The sequence below is a fragment of the Elephas maximus genome, chromosome 11 (genome assembly GCF_024166365.1).
Source record: "Elephas maximus indicus isolate mEleMax1 chromosome 11, mEleMax1 primary haplotype, whole genome shotgun sequence".
Lineage (NCBI taxonomy): Eukaryota > Metazoa > Chordata > Mammalia > Proboscidea > Elephantidae > Elephas > Elephas maximus.
The window spans coordinates 100,258,590-100,284,299 of record NC_064829.1 but is presented as its reverse complement, the minus strand read 5'-3'; the positions used below and the strand labels follow the sequence as shown (position 1 = coordinate 100,284,299).

The following is a 25,710-nucleotide window of genomic DNA, read 5'->3' as shown; positions in this document are numbered from 1 at the left end:
ATGTCCTCCAAAAAATGTGTGTTATCAATGTGGCTGGGCCATGATTCCCAGTATCCTGTGATTTTCCTATATGTTGTAAATCCTGCCTCTATGATGTTAATGAGGGAGGATGGGCAGCAGTTGTGTTAGTGAGGCAGGACTCAATCTAAAGATTGGATTGTATCTTAAGGCAATCTCTTGAGATATAAAAGAAAGAAGTGAGCAGAGAGACAGGGGGACCTCATCCTACCAAGAAAGCAGCACCAGGAGCAGAGTGTGTCCTTTGAATTCTGGGTCCCTGCGTCTGAGAAGCCCCTCGACCTGAAGAAGATTGACGACAACGGCCTTCCTCCAGAGCCAACAGGGAAAGACTCCCTGGAGCTGATGCCTTGAATTTGGACTTTTAGCTTACTTAACTGTGAGGAAATAAACTGCTCTTTGTCAAAGCTATCCACTTGTGGTATTTCTGTTATAGCAGCACTAGGTGACTAAGACACTGTCCCATGTGTGTCAGAGTAGAACTGCTCCATAGGATTTTCAATAGCTGATTGTACAGTAGATTCCAAGGTGCCGCTTCACAGACTCAAACTCCAACTTTTCAGTTAGCACCCAAGGACTCTAGGTCAGTTTAGGAAACTTCTAAAATGTGAAGCAGATGAAGGCTTTATATATGCAAAAAATAAGTTCAAGTTTTAAAAAGTCAAATTAAAAAAATAAAAATAGAGTGTACTCCACAATTCAGAAATTCTGCTGCTAGAAATGTATCCCACAGGAATGCCTGCATAAGTGAGAAAAAAAAAAAAAAAGGTACATTGTCTGTGGCATTTTTAATAGCGAAAAACACACAGCTACCCACTGCCCAAACGTAGTGTGGCGAAGCCCCAGAGATAGCCCCCAAAAGTCCCCTCACCTCACCTCCTGGTCTTGTATTATCCCCACCCCTTGAGTGTGGGCTGGGCCTAGTGCCTGCTTCTGATGAATGGCATACGGCACAAGTGAAGGATGTCATTTCCGAGACTAGGTCATAAAAAGACTGCAGCTTCCATCTTGGGCATGCTCTTACCTCCACATTGAGCTGCCCTACGAAGAGATCTCAGCAGCCCTGGTGCTGCAGTGGTTAAAGTGCTTGGCTGTGAACCAAAAGGTCGGTGGTGCAAACCCACCAGAGGCTCCACAGGAAAAAGATGTGGCAGTCTGCTTCCATAGATTACAGCCTTGGAAACCCTATGGAACAGTTCTACTGTATCCTATGGGGTCATCACCATGAGTCAGAATCGACACAACAGCAGTGGGTTTGGTTTTTTTGGTTTATGAAGAGGTCTACATAGTCTACAGAGCAAGGCCTCTGATCAACAGTAAGGAACAGAGAGGCCCCCTTGGTCCAGCCACCACAAGGAACTGAATCCTGCTAACAAGGACGTGAGCTTGGAGGTGGGTCCTCCCTCAGTGGAGTCTTCAGATGAGGTGGAAGTCCCAGCCGACAGCTTGACTGCAACCTCATGATCGACCCCAAGTCGGAGGCACCCAGCTAATCCACACCTGGACTCCAGACCCACACAGCAACCCTAGCATAATAAGTGCTTGTTGTTTTAGGCCACTGAGTTTCCGGGTAATTCGTTTACACATCTACAGATAACATACAGATAGGATGGACTGTGGAACTAGAATGTGTCTGTTGAGTACACTACTAGGTAGCCATTTAAAAACATGACATAGATTTTGATCAAAGATTTCACAGAAGAATCTTGATCAAAAAGGAGAAAATTTAGAACACAATTTCAAATTCTCATGGACTCTAAGACTTCCTGGAGCTTTGCGGGTTGGATGAATCCCTGAAGATATTCCCCTGAGATAATCATAAAACCTTTAACTAAAAATATATCCTGAAGTCTTCTTAAAACCAAACAATAGTTTAGCTTAACTAGTGAAGAAATGTCTGCCTAGAGCACTGTGCTCTTTTAAGATCTATCTATATGGGATCAAATTGGCAATCCAATCCACTGCTGTTGAGTCAGTTCCGACTCATAGCCACCCTATATGACACAGTAGAACTGCCCTGTAGAGTTTCCAAGGAGCGCCTGGTGGATGTGAACTGCCGACCTCTTGGTTAGCAGCCGTAGCACTTAACCACTATGCCACCAGGGTTTCCAAATTGGCAATAGCAACTCAAAAGATTAGACAGGAAGCTCAGGGGGCAGTCAGTTTATGTTAACGGGGGAGGAACAACTTAGAAAAAGACAATGAGACTGGTTATACAACTCAAAAGAATGTAACCAGTGGCACTAAACATTACATGTAGAAACTGTTGAAGTGGTATATGTTTTCCTGTGTATACTCTCAGCAACAAAATTAATGAAATTTGAAAAATAAAAACATGACAGAGGGCCACGTGTAATGAGTAATGCGAGCAGACAGCTGAAACTTAAATGGAAAGAGGCAAGATAAAGAATATTAACCCCATTTATGTAAAAAATGCAAGAAACTATGTGTCTATATCCATATGGATATAAATTCATTGTGATGGTTATTTTGTGTCAACTTGGTTAGACTATAGTGCCCAATTGTTTAATCAAACGTGAGCCTATTATGAAGTACTTCCTGTTGTGTGCCATCAAGTCAATTCCGACTCATAGGGACCCCATGTGACAGAGCAGAGTTGTCCCGTAAGATTTCCTAGACTGTAAATCTACAGAAGCAGATCACCAGGTCTTTCTCCCGTGGAGCTGTTGGGTGGGTTCAAACCACCAACCTTTTGGTTAGCAGCTGAGCACTTAACTGCTGCGCACCAGGGCTCCTCATGAAGTATTTACATATGATTAAGTCAGTTTGATTACCCTTCATAATGCGGGTGGGCGTAATCCAACCAGTTGAAGGCCTGAAGAACAAAAAGGGAGTTTCCTTCGGGTGTACTCTGCCTCCAGACTATAGACAGACATGTTGCCAGAGCTCTTCACTCTTCCCACCACCTGACCTATGGACTTTGGGACACGAGCCTGCAGGCAATCTCCAGCCTGACCTAGAGATTTTGGACTTGCCGGCCCCCCAACAATCACATGAGCCAATTCTAGAAAATCAACCAATCTATCTTACAGTTCTGTTACTCTAGAGAACCCTAAGATATTCATGAACTAATATCTAGGGAAAAAAAAGATATATCTGCCTTTGGGGAGGAAAATGATCTGCTCACGCACATAATAGAAATGTGTGTGTCTGTGGGGAGAGGGGAGAGTGAGGGATGAAGGGTTATTTTCATTTTTTACTCTACACACAGTTTTTGAATGTTTATGAAACAGTAATAATGTACAACTAGACACATTCTTTTAAGCAAATTGAAACGATTCAAAAACTAGGATGGTGGAAATGAAAAGAGGATGTAAATAATTTATGTGTTAGTGAGTTTTGTGCACCTTAAGGTAAATGTCACAAGCTTAGCACCCCTTTTTAGAAGCTGGCATGTCCCTCATCATTCTTTGGGGGTGGGTGGGTGGACATTTTCTCTGACCTAAGAGACGTTTGCGACTATCAGTGTGTTGGTTGTTTATGCAGTTTTGTATGGATTTTTTTTATGTTCTGCCACTTTTGCTAGATCTGCTGTTTTCATGAAGTTCACTCTTGTCTCCAGCTCCAAATGCATGATCCAAAAGCAAATCGGTCAAAAATGAAATGTTTCCAACCAGTCGCTGATGCAATTACAGCCAGTGTGTCAAAGTGGGATGCAGTTTGAGACGCACTATTGCCCCGTTTTGTCTCCTATGTTTATGCCGCGGCTAGTGATGACAAAAGCTAACGGCAGTTTTGTTATCAAGCACTGTGTGGAGCCTCATCCTCCCAACAACCTACGGGGTAATCACTGTTTGACACATGGGTAAAGTGAGGGCCAAGAGGGGTGTAGGGACCTGCACCAGATCCCAGAGCTAATCGATGCTGGAGCTGGGGTTGAAATCCACTGTGTACTAAGGTTTTCACCATTTCCATTTGTCTGCTTTTTCTACATTTAATCATCTTTAATATTGCCCTGGTGGCACAATGGATAAAGCGCTCAGCTGCTAACCGAAAAGGTTGGTGGTTCGAACCCACCAACTGCTCCTGAGGGAAAAAGATGTTAGCAGTCTGTTTCCGTAAAGATTACAGCCTTGGAAACCCTATGGGGCAGTTCTACTCTGTCCTATGAGGTCGCTATGAGTTGGAATCAACTTGACAGCACACGATAGTGCTTTGGGTTAAAAACTGTTTTTTCCCCCAAAGACCTGCTCTGTTGGTGTTGGCTCTGCCTCTGAGACGCACCAGCCGCCACTGAGTTGGCTCCGACTCACAGCGGCCCCACGCTGTCAGACTAGAACCGTGCTCCACAGTCTGCGACGGGTGACTTTCCAGAAGCCGGTCAGCAGGGCTTTCTTCTGAAGCACCTCTGGGTGGACCCAAAGTGCCAACACTTCAGTAAGCGGCTGAGCGTTTTCTCTGTTTGCACCACCCAGGGGCTCCTCTGAGAAGTGCATTAAGCCTCTATGTGTCATCGTCACCCCAGACTGTGAAATGCGGACATGAGGTGTGTGTCTAGATCTTTCCTCATACTCTGAGCACTTCTTCTGCCTCCCCAGTGGGAATATGCACCTGTGATGGGACAGCAGTGGTCCTATGGTTCATCAAATGTATGCAGTGGTCAAGAAGGCCTGGCCAGCTGGAGACAATCAGACCAGGCAACTGGAAACATTTCTTTTCAACCAATTTGTTTCAGAACCAATCTGTGTTTCCTTGCGGGGGAAATTCTACCCTGGTGGAAACGGCAGCGGCTGCTTCCTCATCTTCTTCCCCTTTCAGCAGCTTAGGACAGTCACTCGATCACTCCCTTCTCCAAAACACTTGAAACTTCCAGCACGCCACACTTGCCTGCTTCTCCTCCCATCTTCTGGCTTCCTGCCCAACCCTCACACGTGGGCCTTTCTCAGGGCTCTGTCCCTATTCTCGAGGCTTCTCCTTCTTCCAGAGGGCACAAAATGGCAGCCTAGCAGCCTCATTCGACCCATAGACATGTTTTGTTTGGTCCTCACAGCGTTGTTTTGTTTTCAATTTGAATGCCGTTAGGCGAGGCCAGCACTCTCCAAGTTCGCCACAGTCTCCAGCATTCCCCGTTGTCTTACACCCGTCTGCGTCACACATTTTCATCACCTGCCTGGTCCCTGGAACCATCTGAGTTTGCAAACCCCTGCTGTTCATGCTGCCTAGGGCATCACACCCATTCCACTTCTTCCATTACCACCAGTGGCTCCTACTCTGTCTCCACTATGCATGAAACCACCCAGGGAGCTTGTTTCAAATGCAGATTCCCAGCCTCCCTCCCTCCCCCAGGTTCCAAGTCAACAGCAGTTCTAGGGCAGGGATGGAAAACTCAAATGCCTACAGGAGCCAGGCGGGTCACATAAATGAGTGAACTAGCCAGGTATAAGAAAAGCCGACTGCCAGAAATATCATCAAATTGCATCTTTACTGAACTGTGGTGAATGCATGGAACAGAATACAAACATGTATGAGAGTGGGGGTGGGTTATATTTTAACGTCAAAATTGAAAAAATACAAATTGAAAAATAGAAGTATTTCATTAGTAAAATTTTTCTCTTTCGCAATGCTTTCTGCTCCTTTGATTTGAAGCCAGGAGACTGACCTCTTCCCTTCGGCCCCAAGATCTCAGGGTCAGGTCATGGATGTCACAGAGCCATGAGCAGCTGAGAACTCAACCTTGAACTCCTGAGCTGGGCGCCATGTTGGATTCCAATCTGTGTCTTAACGGAAACCAGCTGTTTACAAGCATGGGCTACTTCCATGCCTGGGTATTCGGACAACTACATGGCATAGTTGCAGAATATTGGTCTTCAGACATCATCGCATTTAGGGGCCCGCACCCTATTGCACTATAGCTCCAGAACTCCAATTTGGGGTCTGCATTCCCATGGTCAATAGTAACTGGACAGGGTTGGTTCATTTTCACCAAGTCACAATGCAGAGCCTTTTGGGGGATTCGGTCTTCAACCCCCCACAATGTGGTCCAGGCCATCACCTCCGTTCTGGACACCAATTTTGGCAAAGGGAAGGGAGCCAGACTGTTCTTGCCAACGACATCCCCATATCCAACCAGGACAGGGCAAATGCCATCATACATTCAAGTAAAGCTGTTTGGGGATGTCCTTGTGGAGAAACAGTGTTCAAGAAGGTATCACCTCACCCTGAAGTCTGGACTGACCTTCTCGGGGGAGCCAAGGTGTGGCTTTTTCCTTATTTGAAAGGAACCAAGTAGATTTATTTAAACAGTTCTGGTTTCTTTCACACCATCACGGGACAACCAAGTCAATGAGCTCCTATGAAATGTATCAAGTGGAGCTCACTGTCAAGCTGCCAGCGGTGAAGGCGCAGGAGAGTACAGTGTCTATGATGGCCGTGATGTTCCGTTTAGTTTCTCAGAATGATTCAATTTCCGGTAAATGACACAATGACTGACTTCTGCATCCTCACCTAACGTGGCCACCTTGGATCCAGGTGTCCTGACACGTCCCACAGTGACACAGGTCTCTGGAAAACCACAACTGTCTGCTGTTGTGCCTAAGAATTCTGCCTGGCCTACATGAGTGAAACTCTGCACTTCTCTCAGTCCATAGAAAAGAAGTCACTCCCCAGGGCTAGGCCTGCCTTGGCACCATGGGGTCACAGAGTCCTTCATTCACACTGAAACTCGCAAGGCCATCGATAAATAAAGCCAACTGGGTGGTAACAGTTCATGAGCAGCAGTGAGAGGAAAGGCCACAGTTGTTTGGGCACTCCCAAGCAGGTGGACTTGTGAATCACCTGATTCATCTCTGACTCGCCGCGCCATGCAAAATGCCCATCAGACGTAAGAGAGCGGGTGTGTGTTTCTGTTTGGGACGTGTTGTCCTGCTTCTGTGTAAACCCTGCCATCCGGAGGTTTGAAGGCCGAGGTGATTCTTTCCACATGATTCCGTCTCTTTGTCTGCCAGCCACATCACACCTCTTCTTCACACTCCAGAGCAAACACTACTGACACTCAAGGCCCTTTTTCAGCTCACTGAGGATGGCATCACGCGTCTGCTCCGTGTACTGGTCGTAGCTCTTGCTGTGCTTGGATTTATAGTGACGCCTCAGGTTGTAGTCTTTCAACACAGACACGATTTTTTTGCATATTAGACACGTAGGCATGCTCTTCACCTCCACAAAGAAATAGGCTCGTTCCCATTTCTCTCGAAACACGCGGCCCTCTCCTCGTTTTCGTTTTGCCGCTTTTGATAGAGACATGGTTACAAGAGAGATTTCACTTTCCTTTTAATGCCACCATGGGGAGGGGGGAACCCCACAGCGCAAGCCCCTTAACTCATGGGAATGGACCTTCTGCCTCACAGTGGGGGGGCCAAGAGGGAGTGGTGGGGACTGTAGCGAACCGGAGAGCACATGCCCCGTCTATAGGAGCCGCGGGGCCACAGCTCCAGCCCACTGTCACCAGGCAGGAGGGCGGGCCCGGGGCCAGATTGGCAGACTTGTGAAGAGAAGCCAAAGCTGTGGACTGTTTCGGTGTGTGTTATCCTGATTTGTACAACTAACTCATTAGGGAAAAGAACAAAAAATGCCAGTCTGCTAACACAGGGAAGGCCAAACAAAACTCATCTGTCACCCAGTCCCCAGAGTAGCAACCTCTCTTCTAGGGCCTGGGAATCTGCATTTTAACCATTGCCCCAACCACTTCAGATGCAGGTGGTCCAGGTGTGGACCACGCTCTAAGCAACACTGGTCTAGAGTCTGTCAACAGGCAGCTAACTCACTGTCACCAGCCAGACTTCTGTATCCAGCTGTCCCCTGGTCATCTCTCTGGGGACATCCCTCAGGTCCCTCACCTGACTACGTCCCAAACTCGATCCTCCTGCCTTGGGGACTCTCCACCCCAGGGACGGTCCCACAGTCCACCCTGTCCAAAGCCCTGGCAGGTCAGTCTCATCTGCGCCTGTGGCTTCAACTACCAAACATGTACTGCCCCTAAGTACACGTCCTGAGCTCCCAAGGTGGCATGGACATCCCTTGGACCACTGACACTCACTGCCTGTTCTTCCCAGTTCTCTGGACACTGATGGAGGCCCCATCATCTACCATCAACCCAGCACTCCACTTCCTTCACACAGCACCCTGGCCTGAAACCCCACCCCTCCTGACTTGACCCCACCCTGGCCACCTCCTCTCCCCAGGACCACTGCCCCAGCCCCTCCCAGGCTTCCAGGCCTCCTGTTGTGCTATCTATGCCCCATCACATGCTACAGCCCAGACGAGTCTTTCTGACACCAGGGCTGACCCTAGCCCCACCCCTGCACACAGACTCCCCTAGACAAGCCACTCGGCTCAGCTGGAAATCGAAGCCCCCCTCATGATCTGGCCCCACCCACCTCTCTAGCCCCACTCACCTCTCCAGCCCATACTCCAGCTCCAGCAACATAAACCCTCCAGCTCCTCCGAAAGCCATATTCATTATGCTGTTCTTGGTACCTGGATCACCACTTGCCTCCTGCCTGGCCTCACAGCCTCTTACTTTTCTATCCGGACTTGGCTAACCTGTTACCTCCTCCTCCGGGGAGTCTGCCCTGATACCCCACCTAGGTCGTGTGCCTCTCCTGGGCTCCACGCCAGCTCTGCTGTCTCCATCAGAGCCCATGATACTCCACGTTCTACCTGCCTGCATCCGGAACTGTGGGTCTCTCCCCAAGCCAGACGGCATCAGACTGTCTGACTCATTGCTGAGGCCCTGGCCCCACCCGCCCAGGGCCTCCACAAGGTCTGTTGAGGTAAGAACAAGGACAGAGGTGTGTTCCCCCGTCTCCTCCTGCCCAGTCCTGGGGGACGTCAGTGACGGGAGCCGGGGCACGTGTTAAAAGGAACTTTATTGGGTGTCGGGGGTTCAGATGAGGTCCATGAGGATGTCGTCCTCCATGACGCTGGGCTGCAGGCCCGGCTGGGGGACCGGGCCCCGGGGACCCCCGCTCAGCAGCATCTGACCTGGGGGGCAGTGGGGAAGGGACTGCATCTCCCAGTACATCCTTCTCCCGCCTCCTCTGGGAGCCCAGGGCACCGGGTTTGTTAGGAAGCTCCAGGGGGACGCATCAGGGGTGCCTGCTGACCCCAACTGGCCACATGTATGCTGTATCCCAAGAGCCCTTGGGAGCTGTTCCCCCAAACTGTTGCTCTAGCCCCAGAAGGACATTTTCTGGCAACCCCAGGAGCAGACACAGGAAGGGTCTTCTCACCCCTCTAGGCCCTCAGTCCCGTAGGCCCTGAGAGTCCCCCAAAGGTCATGGTGACCCCTTGTTACTGGATTCCAGGAGCCCTTGGTCTTGGTGCTCCAGCCCAGGGTGGCTTGGACAGAGTCCAGCCCTCCCCACCCAGGGCCCTCTTACCTGGCAGGGAAGCCCGAGGGGGCAGCTGAGCAGGCCAAGACTGGGTGGGCGGCGGGTGCAAGAGCGGGGGCCCCAGCTGGGGCTGCCCCAGGCCCTGGTGTGGAGGGGGCAGCAGGGCAGGAGCCCCTGGAGGCTGGAGGTGGTGCAGGGAGGCCTGGGGTGGGGGCACCCCGCTCTGGGGCTGGAGGAACAAAGAGCGCTCAGCGGCCCTGGGGGGCCCCACCCATCACCCTGCTCAAACACTACTCAGAGAAGGTCTCAGCTGGGGTTCAGGAAAGTCTCTCTTCAAAAGGATCTCTGCAGAAGCCCAGTGGGAGATGAACTCAAAGGGACAGTCTGGCCAGAGACCTGGCAGAGTGCCACTCCCACACCACTGAGCAAACCTGACTGCCTCTCCCAGCTTAAAGGACCACCTGTGTCAGGGGCTGGGACCCGGCGCCCCCACCTGCCCCTACCCCCAAAGCTCACCGGAGGGGGGTTGAGGAGGAGGCTCCGCAGCTGGGGGTTGGCCCCGGGGTTCTGTGGCCGAAGGATTGGGCCAGGTGGAGGTGGGCCAGTGCCTGCTCCAGGAGGGCCTTGGGGAGCTCCGGAAGGGGCTTGGGCAGCACCTTGAGGCTGGGGCTGCCCTGCCGCGCCAGAGGCCCCAACTGCACCAGGCGGCTGGGGCTGCGGTGGGCGGAGCTGGAGCTGGAGGGAAGAGAAACAGGATAAGGCGGAGGGAACAGAGCCCTTGAGGCCCCTTGCCTGAAGCCTCGTCAGAGTGTCACCATCCTCGGGGCCACCCTACCCACCCCAGGCCCTTCAGCCCTGTGCTCACCAAATTCTGTGTGGGCCTCGCCTGGTCTTCCAGGATGGGGCCCAGCCCTGGGGGTGCCTGCTGTCCCCCCATCTGTGTGGGAAAAGGGAGCATATGAGTGACTGGGCGGCCCTGAATCTGAGCAGGGGAGGGTTTTAGCCTGAAGGGGAAAGTTTTTTGGGGAGGGGTGGCCAGAGACTAAAAGGGGGGAAAAGGTAGTAAAGTAAATAAACCTGACATGCCCAGGTCCCCTAGAAGGGGCTGAGTCTGGAAGCAGAAGAAAGAAACATAGGAAGGATACGTGTGGGTGGGGCTGAACCCGTGTTGGCCACATCTGGGGACAAACGTAAGCATCTGGTATGGAGAGCCATGAGGGCCACTGGGAGGCTTGGGCGCCTCAGCTCTGGGGTCCTGGGTCTTCTGGGGCCCAGGAGAAAAGGGGGTGGGTGTGGAGCCAGGGGGCTGTGATCACTCACCCCTCGCTGCTGCTCCAGCTTCTGCTGCTGGACCTGCTTGTGGTTGGTGATGACCTGCCGGATGCCATTGACGAAGCCGCTCTGGTCGTAGGGGATAAGGCCCATGAATATCTTCTTCTTGGACGAGTACAGGAGCATGAGCACGCGCACCTCGCAGGGGGCTGTGTGAGGGAAGTGCACGCAGCCCGCCTGGGGGGAGGGGGGAGGGAAGCTCTTCAGAGTCATTCCCATCTGGAAGGAGGAGGAACCCCGCCCCTCCCCGTTTTGGGTTCTAGAAGCCCCGAAGGCAAGGGAGAGAGAAGTTTCTGCTCTAACAGGTTGAGGAGACTGGAGGTCTGCTTGAGACTGCTCCAGAGACAGAAACCAAGAGATTTAAAGGGAAATTGAGTGCCCAAAGGGACAGGGCAAGGCTTAGATTCTTGCTGCCTGAAGGAACGGAAAGTGGAAAGAAATGGTCCCTAGCTCTTTAATGTAGCAGCCGCAAGGCCTTAACAATCACCTCCACCTCATAGGCCGTGTTTCTTCAGCTGTAAAATACAAAGGCCGTCCCCCATCAAAAGTCACTGGAGGGTTCACAGCTTAGATACAGAGCCCAGAACCCTCAGGCTCATGATCAGCAGTAACGGTGAATACTATGACTGAACCAGGGGGAACCCAGAGACCCCTGGGGGTGGGCACATACTTCAGCCTCAGTGTAAACCATGGGTAACAGCACACACATCACAGGGTCCTGGACTGTGACGTGACGTGCCCAGTAAACCTGACTGATCGCCTTGGGGAGGCAATGCAAACAGGGCCTTGAGGAAGGAGGGGCTGACAAGGTGGAAGTCCTACACCTTGGGGACTCGGCCAGTTAAGCTGACCTCTCTGAGCCTTGGTCTCGTCGTCTGAGGTGGACACAGCTAGCCACCTACCCCATATCCGTCTGCCCTTCTTCCCTGCCCACAGAACCCTGGTTGTTTGGGGGCAGCAAAGTGTCCAGGCCTCAGTCCCCTCAGCGGTGGCTGCTCCCTGCAGTCTCCCATGCAGCTAAGGGTGGCCCAGTGACCCGGGTCTGGCCAAGGAGGTGAAGGGAGGTCTGCTGGGCGGTAGGGGAGAAGTTTCTGCTTCCCTGAAGGAAGGAAAGTTCATGGCTCCTCCCCTTGCCTTTCTACATCAAAGAATGCAGGATGCCTAGAACTGTGAGAGCCATCTTGTCACTGTGAGGGAGAAGCCAAGAGAACCACAGAGATCCTGGCCCTGATGTCACAGTGCTATAAAACCAACCACAGCCACCATCCATCTGTGGTGTGTGTCAAAAATAAACCCCCGCTCCTAGAATGCTGCTCCTGGGACAATCCCTCTCACAACCCAGCTGCCATGCTGCGAGGAAGCCCAAGCTACACAGGAAAGCCGTGTGTCGGTGCCATGGCCATGGCCCAGGCTGAGCCCCCAGCTGCCAGCCAGCACCGATGGCTATCCTGTAAGTGGGCCTTCTGGAATATCCAATCATGTCAAGCTTTGTGAGGACCACAGCCTCAATCACCACCTTCGTGGCAACCCCACAAAGTCCCCACATGAAAATGACCCAACTGTGTCTCACAAAACCATGACAAATAGTATATTGTTGTTTTACATCTCCACCCCAATTCTCTGTTCTAAAAGCCCTGCTACTTGGGTTTATGTTATTTGTAGCGGAGAGCATCACGAACTCTCATGGACACTTTCTGGGTAGAGTTTTCGTAAGGGTCCCTTCTGAAAAAGTGCCCGGCAAGCAGGAAGTACTCAATGGGTTGGCCTGCTCTGATTTAAAAGGCCCCTTCTCATTAGACCCCGTCAGAGTCAACAGCTTTCTCTAAGGACTCCTGTCATACCCTGGTCAAGTTTGCCATGTGGAATGTACCTCACTCTGGTGTGTGTTATCATGATTATAAAAGCTAAAGCCCTAAAAGAAAGGGAAGGAAGCCTAGAGCACAGGCTGGGTCCGCAGGAGGGAGGATAGACCATCAGCCCATGCCCCGGGGTCCTGCGGCCCAGGACTCACGAAGCCGTTGCCCATGATGCGGTAGAGGCCTTTGAGGGACTCCAGGTCCTTGTTGGTGAAGTAGAACTGGACCATCCTCGAGTTCCGGAACAAAGGGCCGAGGGTGGTCTGGGGAGAGAAAAAGGTCGGCCAGCATGCTAGCGGGGGAGAAAGGGAGGAGCAGGCAGGGACAGGGGAAGAGAAGAGGGCCTTGTGAGAGGGGACAGGTGAGGCAGCCCGGTGCCACCCACTCACCAGCAGCTGCTGGGGGATGAGCTGCATGATCAGCTTCTGCGGCCACTGATCCGTCTTCCTGGGAGGGGAGGCCGGTAGAGGGTCAGCAGGCCACACGCCCACCCATCCACCTCCCCCGCCCCGCCCCTCACGGCCACCTACAGGTTCTCTCCGTGGTTCACGTAGACCTGGCAGGGCAGGGAACGCGTCAGCTTGGTGCTGGCATCCACAGAGGCAGGCTTTGGCTTCTGAGGGGCAAGAAGAGGGTACAGTGATGAGGGGCCCAAGCTGCATTCCCTAGGCCCCCAGTTGCCCCCACCCTGGATGCCCCAAAGCTCATGAGCCTGGACCCCTCCCTAGACCATCAATCCTACAATCCTGTAGCTTCCAAATTCCTTAAAAGTTGGGCTCTTCCTCTGGCCCCAAAACCCCACACTCCTCTGGCCCCCTGATGCCACAAGGTCCTGGGACTCTGCCTGGACCCCAGATCCCAGACTTTTCCAGGTTCTGCATCTGAAACACAACTCTTAATACCTATCTCGTCCTAAACTCTGGGCCACAAATCCTATGGCTCCTTGGGACAAGTTCCACATACCAGGGGCCCTGGCCTGGTCCCCTAAACCCCGCCCCCTGTGAGCCCCACCTACCCAGCCCCCTGAACCCTGCCCCCTACCTCCTGTGAGCCGCGCCTCCTCAGCCCCTTGAACCTTGCTCCCATGTGAGCTCTGCCCACCTAGCCCCCGAACCCCATCAAGCCCACATGGGTCCTCCAGTACACTTACCTCCTGCCACTCGAGGACCCCGCTCCAGGCTAGGAGTTTGTTGGAGACCGACTGCTGCCCCCCCAGCGCCGGGGTCCCCAGCTGGGCAGGGGAGGGGCCGCTCACGCCCCCTGGGGCCACCGAGCCTGCCTGCCAGAGGGAAAAGGAGGGCAATAAGGGTGGGGTTACACCACCTCCTGGGAGGGGGCATCCTGACAGAGAGACAAAACAGGCACCCCCATCCTCAGAACACTACTCTTCCTGACCCTCTAGGATTCGAGGACCTCAAGTTCCATGATGCAGTAGACTCCAAGAACTAAAATCCCAGGATCCCTTAGGCTCCTTAACCCACTCTGACCCATGGGAACCACAAGGCCACAATCCTGTTCCCAGGCCCTCTAGTCTCTGAGACAGTCGGCAGCGGCGCAAGGCGCATAAGCCTAAGGCCCCAGAACCACACAACCCCTTGGGCCCTTCTCAGGAAGGCAAACTTCTCTTCTGCCTCTTTGCAGCCAGGAGAGGGCAATAGGAGTCTGGGGACGGGAACTGCTGGCACCTACCATGGACGATGCCCCAGGCTGCGCAGGAGGGGCCAGGCCGGAGCCAGGAGCCACACTGGAGACAAGGCTGGGTTGGGACACAGGAGGTGGCTTGGGGGCACCAGGAGGCCCTGGGGGCAGCGGGGGGGCTGTGGGCTGGCTGAAGGGGGGACCCACCCCTGGAGCAGCTTGCTGGAGAGGATTGATGGGCGAGACTGCAGAGAGAGTGGGGAACAGGTACAAGAAGAAAGGTGTGAGAAAACAGGTGTGAGGAAGAAGTCCTGCCCAAACCCCCCACCACCAGACCCCCTCACTCAGGACTCACAGCGTGGGCCCAGCCCAGCCTTCTGGCTCTTGGCGGCCTCCACTGCATTCTGGGCAGCCACCTGAGCTGCACTCAGGTTCCCAGGGACCTGAGGGGAGGGGGAGGGGGTGGTAAGGGCCATGCAGCCCCAGCCCCACAAGGCAGAGCCACCCAGTGCCAGTATCTCATGAAGTCGTGATTCCCATACCCCAAGAGAACACGAGCCCAGAGCTCCAAGTCCCCCACACCCCCATATCCCAAGGGAGACTCCCATTACCCCAACATCACGGGGCCTCCCCAAGCCTCCTGATGATGCCCTACCTGGTACTGCTGAGGCACAGGGGGCAGAGGCTGCTGGGGGGCTGCTGAGAGTGCGGCACCAGATGTGGGGGCTGGAGGCAGTGGGACAGGCTGCTTTGGCTGGAGGGGGCCTGGGGCTGAGCTACCCCCGACTGAGAGCCAGGATGATGGGAATGGGTCCAAGGGGAAAGAGGAGAGGGAGAGCCAGTTCAGAGCGAGCCGGGGAGGACACCCCCCTCCTGCCACAGCTAGCACCCAGGCCTCACCAGGCAGCACGAGCCCCCGCACCAGCACCATGTGCCGGGGGTCCTGGCTCACGTCTGTCAGTGGTTGCAGCGGCTCCAGCAGGGCTGGGGGAGCCGCCTTCTCAAACAGAAGCCGCAAGGCCGGCAGCTTCCTGGGCGACACGATGGAGAAGTGGATGCCGCGCTGTGAGAAGGGGAGGATCCTTAGGATGGGCCCTCCTCAGGGCGGGTGGGTGGCCAGCCCCTTGGGCCCTAAATCCACAACTCCCAGCAGGCCTTGGGCAGGGTCCATTAGACTTGGCATCAGCTGCCCCAGGGCAGAGGCATCACTAGAGCTGTCACCCAGTGCAGTAACTCATGGTGTTACTCCCCCCACCCCAAGGACCCAAGATATCAGACCACTCAAAAACCTTAGTAAGATTTTTTGCACTAATGTGACTCGTAAATCATAGTTCCCACGTATCACTCCTTCTTTCCCTTTAACTAGTACTCCGTTCTCAAAAACGTTACGGATACAGCTTCACAAATACTAACTACCACGATGTTACAGCTAAAACACCAGAAATTTTCACAACGTCAGCGACTATAAAGACACCGGCAGCGACAAAATCAGCACGTGCTTGTAATGCATGGAGACCAAACCACGCGATTCCAAGCATCACCGTAACTGGTTAATAGGGACAACTCTGACCTGAGCACGTTAGAAGGTTCGAAAAGTATATCAGCAAGAGTTTTAGTCTTGTAGGCGTACTGATACGTGTAAGCTGGGGCTACAAAAAACATCCTTCTTGCTAAATTCTTATAAAAAAAATAATAAATTTTTGACCGAACACTGCACAGAACTTTTATAGACAGTCACTCTGGGGTCGCCCCCTCTGACAGTATCACCCAGTGCAATCACCCTGAGCCCCTCTAGTGACACCACTGCACCAGGCGTTGGTGAGCTACGGTTCTTTCAACGAGAGTAAGCAAAGCTGGCTACGGAGCTTACGACTATTCTGTGACCCCACCCCCACCCCGCCATCCCTCTTCTCTCATACACTCAAGTCCAGGACTCCACCCCCTCCTCCCTCAGACCCAGGAATCTGCCTCCAGCCCCCCCTCCTCCGCCCCAGGACCCCCACCTCCCCAATCTTCTGCACGAGGTTCTCAGTCGTGTAACCGGAGTACGTGGTGCTCTCCACAGCGGGCAGCAGGTATGGCGGCGAGTTGCAGATGAGGAGGCAGACGCGGTGTGTCTGGCCACTGCCGGGGACAAGAAGAGACGTGAAGCGGGTGGCAGCAAGGGCCCTGAGGAGGGACCCAGCCCCAGCATCAGGGAGAGGTCCAAGTCCCCAACACATGATGCCAGGGGGAACACCCCCATTTTACAGATGAGATGCTACAGCAGAGAGGTGACGCGGCTGGCTCTAAGGTGCCTGGCGGGCAGGAAGGAGACCCCGATCTGGCTGACTAGGGCCCAGAGTCCTCCACCCAGCAAGGATGCTGAGACCTGACACTGGCCAGGCCTTGCCGAGGACACACCCTGCTGACAGACACTAGCCCTGATTCCTGGCTCCCAGCGCTCGGGCCCACAGAACTTGCTGGACTCTCCAGAGTGAGTGAGGGGTGGGGTAACACGACAGGCAAAGTGGGAGAAGACACCAGCAGGCGCCTGGCCTGGGCACACTTACATCTGCTCCCGCATCTTCTTAAAGTCGTCAAACAGCTGCAGGGCGGTGCTGAGGCCTTCCGCAATGAGGCTGCAGCTCTCACCTCCGCCGCCCATGAACCTGTGGGGACACACTCTCAGCCTTCAGTGGCCCCACGGTGCAGAGTTCACGTGTTAGCTACTGCTCCCTGGCTGCCCCCACCCTGTGCTGGACTGTGTGTCTTGGGATAATGGGGACATGATCGAGGGCCCTGTACTGTTCCCGGTGCTGGCATGGTGCCAGACCAAGTGAGGACAGGACATTTGTCATCTTAACTCAGAGAAGCTGTGAGGGAGAAGCTCTGGCAGAGTTTCAGAGGATCAGAGATGAGGCAGGGAGGGTGGCCAGGGTCCTGTGCTACGTCTTCATCCTTCCGGGACTCCTGTCCCCTGTGGACCCTCCTGCCTGCCCCTCTCTGGGCCACAAGCTCCACTTCTAGAGCCAGCCTGCCTCCCTTACCTTCCTGGCTGAGATGGGGCCTCCTCCTCCCTCCCTCAGGGATTTGGGCTTCTCTTCCACCTGATTTTCTAGCAAGTCACCAGTATCTGTCCCCACCTAGCATGAGGCGCAGGGAAGGCCTCTGCTCAAATGCAGCTGCTCCAGCTACAACCCTCCAGGTCACGTGGGCATGAGGCTGCCCCTTCCCGACATGCCAGGCCAGAATGGGTCCTCTTCTGGTAGACCCCGAGGACCCTACCCCCTGCACTGTGACCTCTGTGCACCTTATCCCCCACAAGGCAGGGGCAGAGTCCAAGTCCCCTCTTGTCCCCAGTCCCACCCACTACTGCCTGGCACACTGGAGGCCTCAGGAAATGTGCGTTAAATAAACGAAGGGCTACAAGTCCAGCCACATCCATCAAGGCTAGAATGAACCCATGCTCTTCAGTGGGGCGCCTAGGGCCCTCTGTGCCCTGGGCCCTGCCACCCATCATGCACTATCCTCCCTCTGGGTTCAAGTCCTCCAGAATGTCTCACGTGTGCCTGACCCCATGACTCTCTCATGCCTCCAGGCCTCTGCAAGGGCTGTCCCTTTGTATCGGGTTGAATAGTGTCTCCCTAAAATTCATGCCCACCCTGAACCTCTGACTGTGGCCTTATCTATAAGAAGAGCCTCTACAGATACAAGCAAGTTAATATGTGGTCTAGGAGTAGGATGGGCGCTAATCCAATATGACTGATGTCCTTTCAGGAAAAAAAGAAACAACAGAGAGAAAATGTCCACATGAAGATGGCAGCAGAAACCAGAGTGATATAGCTACAGGTCAAGGAATGAGACAAGGAATGCCGGCAACCACCAGAAGCTAGGAGAAACAATCAGAGGTTCTCCTCTAGAGTGTTCGGAGTGAGCAGTGCCTCCTGACACCTGAATTTAGACCCCGAGATTCCATAACTGTGACAGAATACATATCTGCCACTTTAAGCCACCCATTTTGTGGTACTTTGTTACAGTAGCCTGAGCAAACTAATACACTCCCCCAACTAGCACACACCTCCCTCTGGCCTGGGTGAAAACCCTCCGTATCACGACACCCAGCCCAGTATCCTCTCCTCAGTGAAGCCTTCCCTGCTGGCCCCCCACTTTAGGGCCCAGCCTCAATCACGTCACGTCACCTGACACTCTATCTCCCTCCAACCTCTGCTGCCTGTATGGTCCTCACTGACAGTGACCCTCTCATCTCACCGTCTGTCTCTACGACGTGCCCGAAGACACAAGGCCTCAAGAAACTCTGGAAACACTGGTGAAACAAACGAGCATGCTGGCAGCCTGGGAAGGAGCCAATGTGGCAGGGCCCCTCACTCCCCACCAGTTTCTCATCCCATTTGCTTGCATGTCAGACTCCTGTCCTTGTGCCCACTAGGCCTCGAGTGTCCCAACTCCCAGGGGCTGCCTCTCACCTCTCAAAGCACTCAGTTACCAGTTGCAGCTCCTTACCCAACAGCCACTCCCTGGCCCTCCTCCCCTTCCTCACCATCAAGACCCTATCTTAGATCTGCCTTGAGCATCATGCTCTTTTAAGAACTACCTATATGGGATTAAAGTGACAACAGCAACTCGAAAAATGAGGCAGCAACCTTAGGGAGCACTGAGTTTACATTAACGAGGGAGGAACAACTCGGGAAAGGAGGGTGAGGATGGCTGCACAACTCAAAGAATGTAACCAACATTGCTGCATTCTACGCGTAAAAACTGTTGAATTGGTGGATGTTCTGCGGTGTGTTTTCTTCACAAAAACAAAATAAAAAATTAGCAAAGATAAAGAAATGAACTATGATGGGGAGAAAAAAAAAAGCAGACCCCATCTTGTGCTTCCATGAGCAATGGCCTTCTTTGTCACGAGAGCAGAACTGGCTAGGGCCCAGCTATCATTACTGAACATTTTGATCAAAGATTCCTCAGAAAAATCCTTATCGAAAGGGGGAAAATGTGGTACAGAACTTCAAATTCTCATGGAATTCAGGCTTTTTGGAGCCATGGAGGCTGGATGAACCGTGGCAACTACTGCCCTGAGATAATCATTAAACTTTAAACCAAAACATCCCCTGAGGTCTTCTTAAAACCAAACCATAGCGTAGCTTAAAACGTAAAGAACGTCTGCTTTGAGCATTGTACTCTTTTAACCTTTTCCTGCTCACAAGTACCTCTAGGGACCAAGTGTTTTTTCTGCCTCTGAAGGTTTATTGGGAAGCTGCTGCACCACCGATAGTCCATGCTGCTGCAAGGCAGGGACCTTTATGACTTTGAAACCGAAGAAATGGGTATGTGTCCCAAATTACCGTTCTTACAGAATATTGTACAACGTGTCTGAATTTTTCACAGGAAAAGCAGAATTTTGAAAATTTTTATTTGCTACATATATGTACCAATAGACCCAGTGGGGACTCTGAGATATAATTAGTGCTACTTCCTATGTACCACTAAATACGTGTGGTATTAACGAGGGAGCAAGGAAAAAAAACCGATACTACCTACCAAAAATTCAGACACACTCAATGATTCAGCATGCTTCCATTAATGAAAACACACTTAGTATCCAAAAAAAAAAAAAAAATCCAAAACACAAAATCATTGGTTCACAAAAGGATTAAAAAACTATATGGGATCAAATTGACAACAGCAACTTGAAAGATTAGCTAGGAAGCTTAGGGGGCATTGAATGCATGTTAACAGGTAAACAACAACTCAAAAAATGAGGATCAGAATGACTGCACAACTTGAAAAATGTTATCAATATCGCTGAACTGTTCACATAGAAATTGAATTGTGTATGTTCTCAACAAAATCAAAAAATTAAAAAAAAAAAGACCCTATTTTACACAGGAACTTCAAGACCACACACCTTAGAATAGAACCCATGGAAGGACCAACCCCAGGTCCACCCTGGCGCCCATCTGCCTGTTGTTGGAGAAATCAAACCTATTTAGATAAGCCTTCGTGTGACTCAAGCCACCCCCATTTGTTCTCCCCAATATCATTCCCTCGAGCCTCCACTCTCTCCCACTTTCAGGGACTACTATGTCCCCAGGGTCCCCAGGATGTCCTGGTCAAAACAAATGTTTTTACCGACAGCTTCCTGCATGCCAGGCCCTCTGCCCTGCCTGTCACCCCAACAATGAGGCCCAGGCCCTTGCAGTTTCATTCCCCACTGACTCTTCCTCAGTGCTTAGGACAGGGCTGGGCACAGCCAGGTGCCCATGAACACATGCTGAATGAACAAACAAATGGTCAGAACATCATGTGGAAGACTAAAACCAAAAAAAACAAATGGGTTGCCGTGCGGTGGACTCCAAATTATGGCAACGGCATATGTGTCAGAGAAGAACGGTGCCGCATAGGGTGTTCAATGGCTGATTTTCAGAAACAGATCTTCAGGCCTTCTTTCTCAGGCGCCTCTGGGTGGATTCAAAATTCCACCGTTCAGTTAGCAGGTGAACATGTGAATGGTCTGTCCCACCCGGGGACTTCGAGGGGTTATTTCCCTTCCTACCTCTATTCTTTCTAAAGCTGGGTCACTAGCTGGGGGGAGCCCTTGGGTGGTGCAAACAATTAAGGCACTCAGCTACTAGCCAAAAGGTTGGCAGGTCAAAATCATCCAGAGGCATCTCAGGAGGCAGGCTTGGCAATCTGCTTCTGAAAGGTCACAGGACTGAAAACCCTATGGAGCAGGTCTACTCCGCACGCACGGGCTCACGATGAGTTGGACTCAACTTGACAGCAACTAAGGACAACAGCAGCTGTGTGTGTGTGTGGCGGGGGGGTGTCTCTTGTAGAAAGTTAACATCTGAAATAAATCTTCCCATAGCAAGGACATTTCAACAGTCAGACTGTATTCTCTGTTCCTTGAATTACTGACATTCAAGTAGAAGAGTCCTCCGAGTGTGCAATGTGATGGATCACTTTTTTTTTAGTCTTTATTGTGTTTTAAATGAAAACTTACAAATCAAGTCAGTCTGTCATACAAACATTTATATACACCTTGCCATATACTCATAGTTGCTCTCCCTCTAGTCAGACAGCACACCTCTTCCCTTCACTCTCTGTTTTCGAGTCCATTCAGCCAGCTTCTGACTCCTCTACTTTCTCATCTCCCCTCCAGACAGGAGCTGCCCAGGGGTTTCATGTGCCTACTTGAACAATGGATCACTTTTATACAGCCTTTCTAGCCATGGTCTTATAGCCCCCACAAAAGTTTGGGTGAGACTATGAAAATAAAGTGCTTATAACCCACCAAGAAGATTGGACAGCTTGCTGATAATACAGATAAAAAGTACATGCTACCCTTGTGGGGGTGAGACCATGCAAATAAGGTGTATGGAACCCTAACAAGGGGATTGGTCAGTTCTGCAATCCCTGTAGGCTTATAATCAGCCATCTCAGAAATGGAAAGGGGGGACCTCACTAACACAGAGAAGAGCCCAGAGTGGAGCATGTCCTTTGGGCCCAGGGTCCCTGTATTGAGAACCTCCTAGACCCAGGAGACGGAGAAGGAAGTCTGTAACACTAGAGACAACGTGAAGCAGCAACATAGAGACAGTGGCAGCAAAAGCAGGAGACCAGTGCAAGACAGACTTGTGGGTTTCCTGGCCCATGGACCAAGTTGGTTACAATAGGCTTGCCAGCCCAGACCAAGAGCCATGTGCCTTCGGGCAGGAGGGTTCCTGGCAGAGTGGAGTGCCTCCGTGCACTTACTGGGGAGCTAGAGCTTTGTAACACTTTCCCAAGCAGGGCAGAGGCCAGCCCAAGGGGCCTAGGGGCCAAAGGAGAGGCTTGCCTGCAGCCACCGCCAAGGAGCTGTCCTGACTGAAGAATTGTATCCTGAGTCTCCTGAGTCATTCCTGATCCTGAATTGTAACCTGTTATTTCCCTAATAAGGAGCCCTGGTGGCACAGTGGTTAAAGCACTCATCTGCTAACCAAAAGGTCAGTGGTTCAAACCCACTAGCCATTCTGCAGGAAAAAGATGTGGCTGTCTGCTTCTGTAAAGATTTACAGTCTTGGAAACCGTATTGGGCAGTTCCACTCTGTCCTATGGGGTCACTAAGTTGGAACAGACTCAACGGCAGTGGATTTTGGGTTTTTTTACTTCCTTATCAAACCCCATAATCCTGAGTACCGTCTGTGAGTTGTACGGTCATTGCAGCGAATCATCGAACCCAACAGAAAAGTACAGAGTGCCATGGGAGGCACAGCTGATGGAGGGAGGAGGTATGTCTGACCTCCCCTTACAGGAACTAGCCTTGGGCTGATGCTGATGATTCACCCTGCCATTGAAGTTAGACAAGGTCAGATGCCATCCACAGGCCACTTTTACAGAGTGTGAATGATATTTAATTTTCATGTCATCCCTATTAGAGATCTACGTCAGAAACGACAGAGACAGTATTTAGATGCCTACACAGCAGATTACATGACAGTGACTACTGTGAACATTACATGAGAGCTCAAAAATTTTGCCAGCAGGTTGCTGGAATTCCGCAGTGAGCTCACAAAGTATTTTTATTTGTTTAGACACTGTCTTCTAAGTTGACTGTGAAGAGTAGATATGTAACTAAGGTGTTTAGAAAGCACTTGTTATCTCCTGTTATGGTTGATAGTTGTCATCTGGTTAGACCCCAACTCATGGTGACACCGTACGTTACAGAGTAGAACTGCTCCACACGGATTTTCTTGGCTATAATCTGTCATCGATTCATTTAGTTATCAAAATGACCCTATGAAGTCGTGATAACCAGGCTCCAAGATAACCACGGACAATCCCCGCTCCTGGTATTCACGGCCTTGTGTAGTGCCCTCATTGGGTCTGAAAGGTTATACAGAGGTTTACTAGACGATCGAAGTATGAACTACATTCTGGGTATTCCTAGACAGTCAACGGGGCTGACTCGTGTGCCAAACAGAATTTGGCAGAAGTGACGGTACGTGATTTCTGACACTTTTTAGGCCTTGTGGCTCCCTCGTGATCTACGTTGGACTGCTCACTGTAGGGCAAACCAGCTGCCGTGCTGAGAAGATACTGAAGCAGCCATGTAAGGGAGCCATCTTGGAAGTGGTTCCTCCAGCCCCAGTTCAGCCTTCAAATGACTACAGCCCCAGCCAACATCTCAGCTACAACCTTATGAGAGACCCTGAACCAGAACCTCCCAGCTTGGCTGCTCCTATGTTCCTTGCTCACAGAAACTACATGAAATAATGTAATGAACATTCGTTGTTTGAAAACACTACATTCGGGGGTAATTTATTATAAAAAATCAAACTATTGCAGTTGAGTCAACTTCAACTCGTGGCGTCCCCAAACATTATAGAGTAGAACTGCCCCATAGGATTTTCTTGCCTGTAATCTTTATGGTATCAGATCACCAGACCTTTCTTCCGTGGTGCCACTGGGTGTGCTCAAACCACTAATATCCAGGTTAGTAGTTGAGCCCAAACCATTTGCACAACCCAGGGACCCTGATTCATTATGCAACAATGGCTAGGTACTACAACAAAAACTAACATAAGCATGATCAATGTCTCTGTTTTACAGATGGCCTACATCAAGCACAGCGGGAAAAGGGACTCCTGGGTCTGAGAGTTAGCTTGTAGTCTAACAGTATTCTAACCCAGGCTAACTCCAGAGTTTGCACTATGAACTATGAAAATCCACTCCAAACCACAGAAGGATCCACTTGGCCTAGCCCTGGGCCTCCTGCTATCAGGCTTCAATGTTGTTAGATGCTGTCCAGTAAATTCTAACTCTTAGTGACCCCATGTGACAGAGCAGAACTCCTGACAGGGTTTTCTAAGCTGTAATTTTTTTTTTTTTCCACTAATTTTGGGGGGAGCAGATTGCCAGGTCTTCCTCCCATGGAGCCACTGAGTAAGTTAAAAGTGCCAGCCTTTTGGTTAGCAGCCGAGTGCTTAACCATTGTGCCACTAGAGCCTCTTGACTTCAATGTACGCATCTGAAAAAGAGGCCTGGAGTAGACAGGAAACAGCGGGCAGTAAGGCAAGGGCACAGCTCAGTCACTGATGGAGTCTGAGGCAGATGCTAGAGCTCAACCAGACCTATCTCATCTGACTGGTTAAGTTTTTCCTGCTTTCAAACTGGATGACATACAGAACCTGCCACAGAAGTGACTTAGGGACAAAAACACACAAACGCCCTCACAGAGTCCTTTCAGCCACCCAGTGAGAGTGAATGGCTCCTGCAGCTCACACCCAAGCAACCATTCATTCACCCTTCCTCACAGGATTCCCCAAACTGCCCCAAGAAGGGAAGAAGCTCACTTAATGCCATCGAGCCAGGTGACAAACTCATAAGCGCTGCTGGTAGGAGCGTGACATTGTACGTAGGACTCGGGAGCACAGTCCACCGTGTTGAATACGACAAGGCTGTACTGGGTCCCCCCATACTGAGAGGAGAAGAGAAGAAACATTTAATCAGGGCCCCGCCCCCTCCTCCCTCGGACCCGGGAGTTTACGTCCCCGGGCCCCTCCTCCCTCAGAGCCCGGAGTCCCTGTCTCCCGGCCCCCTCCTCCCTCAGACCCCGCGGTCCCGAGACTCACGTCTCCACCAAAGTCCGTCTCCGCAGGAGGACCACCATTAAAATACCTGTCAGGGTCGGAAGTGAAAGGTCGGGGTCAGGCAAAAAGGTGAGGAAAACTAAAGTTGGAGGGCGGGGCCGCAGTCGCGGAAACCTCACTCACTCGATGGCCGGGAGCAGGTAGTGCTTGCGGAGGCCCTCGAAATAGGGCCCCAGGTTTGCCGTGCCTTCAATCACAAACACTACGTCGGCCACCAGGCCCCCGGCACGGGCCGGGCCCTCGGAACCGGGGACCATGCCCCGAGCAGCAGCCGCCACCGCCGCCGCAGCCGCCGCCACCTTCGCGGAATGGCCGGAAAAGCGCCTGCGCCGCGCGCGTCCCCGCGCGGGGCGGGCTCCCGCAGCTGCTGACGCCCCCGCGGCCATGTTTGTGCGGGGCATCCAGGACGCCTTTGCCCCATCTTTTTCCTTGCTTGTTCCCTCAGAATGGGAGACTCGGAAGAGGCTTAGTGAATTATTTCAGGAGCCTAATGCCGGAGATTGGATTATCGGCCGGGCCGAGGAGAGCTACACACATTCAAAGTGGCTATTCGCCGCCATCTTTGAGCGGGGCACCGCTGTTTACCACTCCGGTCAAAATCCGATTTGGCCAAGAGATTTGGTTGCTATGCAACTAGGCGGCACTTGTTTTCTAAAGGGAGATTAAGTTTCTATCTGGTGGATGGGGGGTTTGGGGAAAGGTCCAATCACATCGCTGGAAACAAGGTTGCTAGGCAATCATTTAAGGTTGCAGTCAACTTGGAAAGGAGTGCAGCTGTTACCCCCCGCCCCCCAAACTAATTCCAACTCAAGTAGAGGTTGGTAGGCAACACTTAATGGATGTTTTCTGGGAGAGGGCCCAGAAACTGACCAAAGACATAAA

The 25,710-nt window shown here is 52.0% G+C and overlaps 1 protein-coding gene across 2 annotated transcripts; it reads right to left on the bottom strand.

The window, feature by feature from the left end:
• Positions 1–2,480: 2,480 nt before the first annotated feature.
• MED25 (mediator complex subunit 25) lies at positions 2,481–25,129 on the bottom strand. Of its 2 annotated transcripts, none has more exons than XM_049900526.1 (18): positions 24,952–25,129; positions 24,811–24,856; positions 24,532–24,656; positions 16,747–16,845; positions 16,198–16,318; positions 15,095–15,257; positions 14,850–14,980; positions 14,550–14,637; positions 14,246–14,439; positions 13,707–13,835; positions 13,087–13,172; positions 12,946–13,003; positions 12,712–12,819; positions 10,689–10,877; positions 10,234–10,305; positions 9,885–10,103; positions 9,417–9,597; positions 2,481–7,262 (listed from the first exon to the last, which is right to left on the bottom strand). In XM_049900526.1, exons 1-18 carry the CDS (start codon positions 25,083–25,085, stop codon positions 7,021–7,023), a joined length of 2,385 nt encoding a protein of 794 aa, XP_049756483.1. In that variant the 5' UTR covers positions 25,086–25,129; the 3' UTR covers positions 2,481–7,020. The 2 variants fall into 2 exon arrangements, with proteins under 2 accessions (XP_049756483.1, XP_049756485.1); XM_049900528.1 differs by lacking the exon at positions 2,481–7,262 and adding an exon at positions 8,824–9,018.
• Between the last annotated feature and the right edge of the window lie 581 nt (positions 25,130–25,710).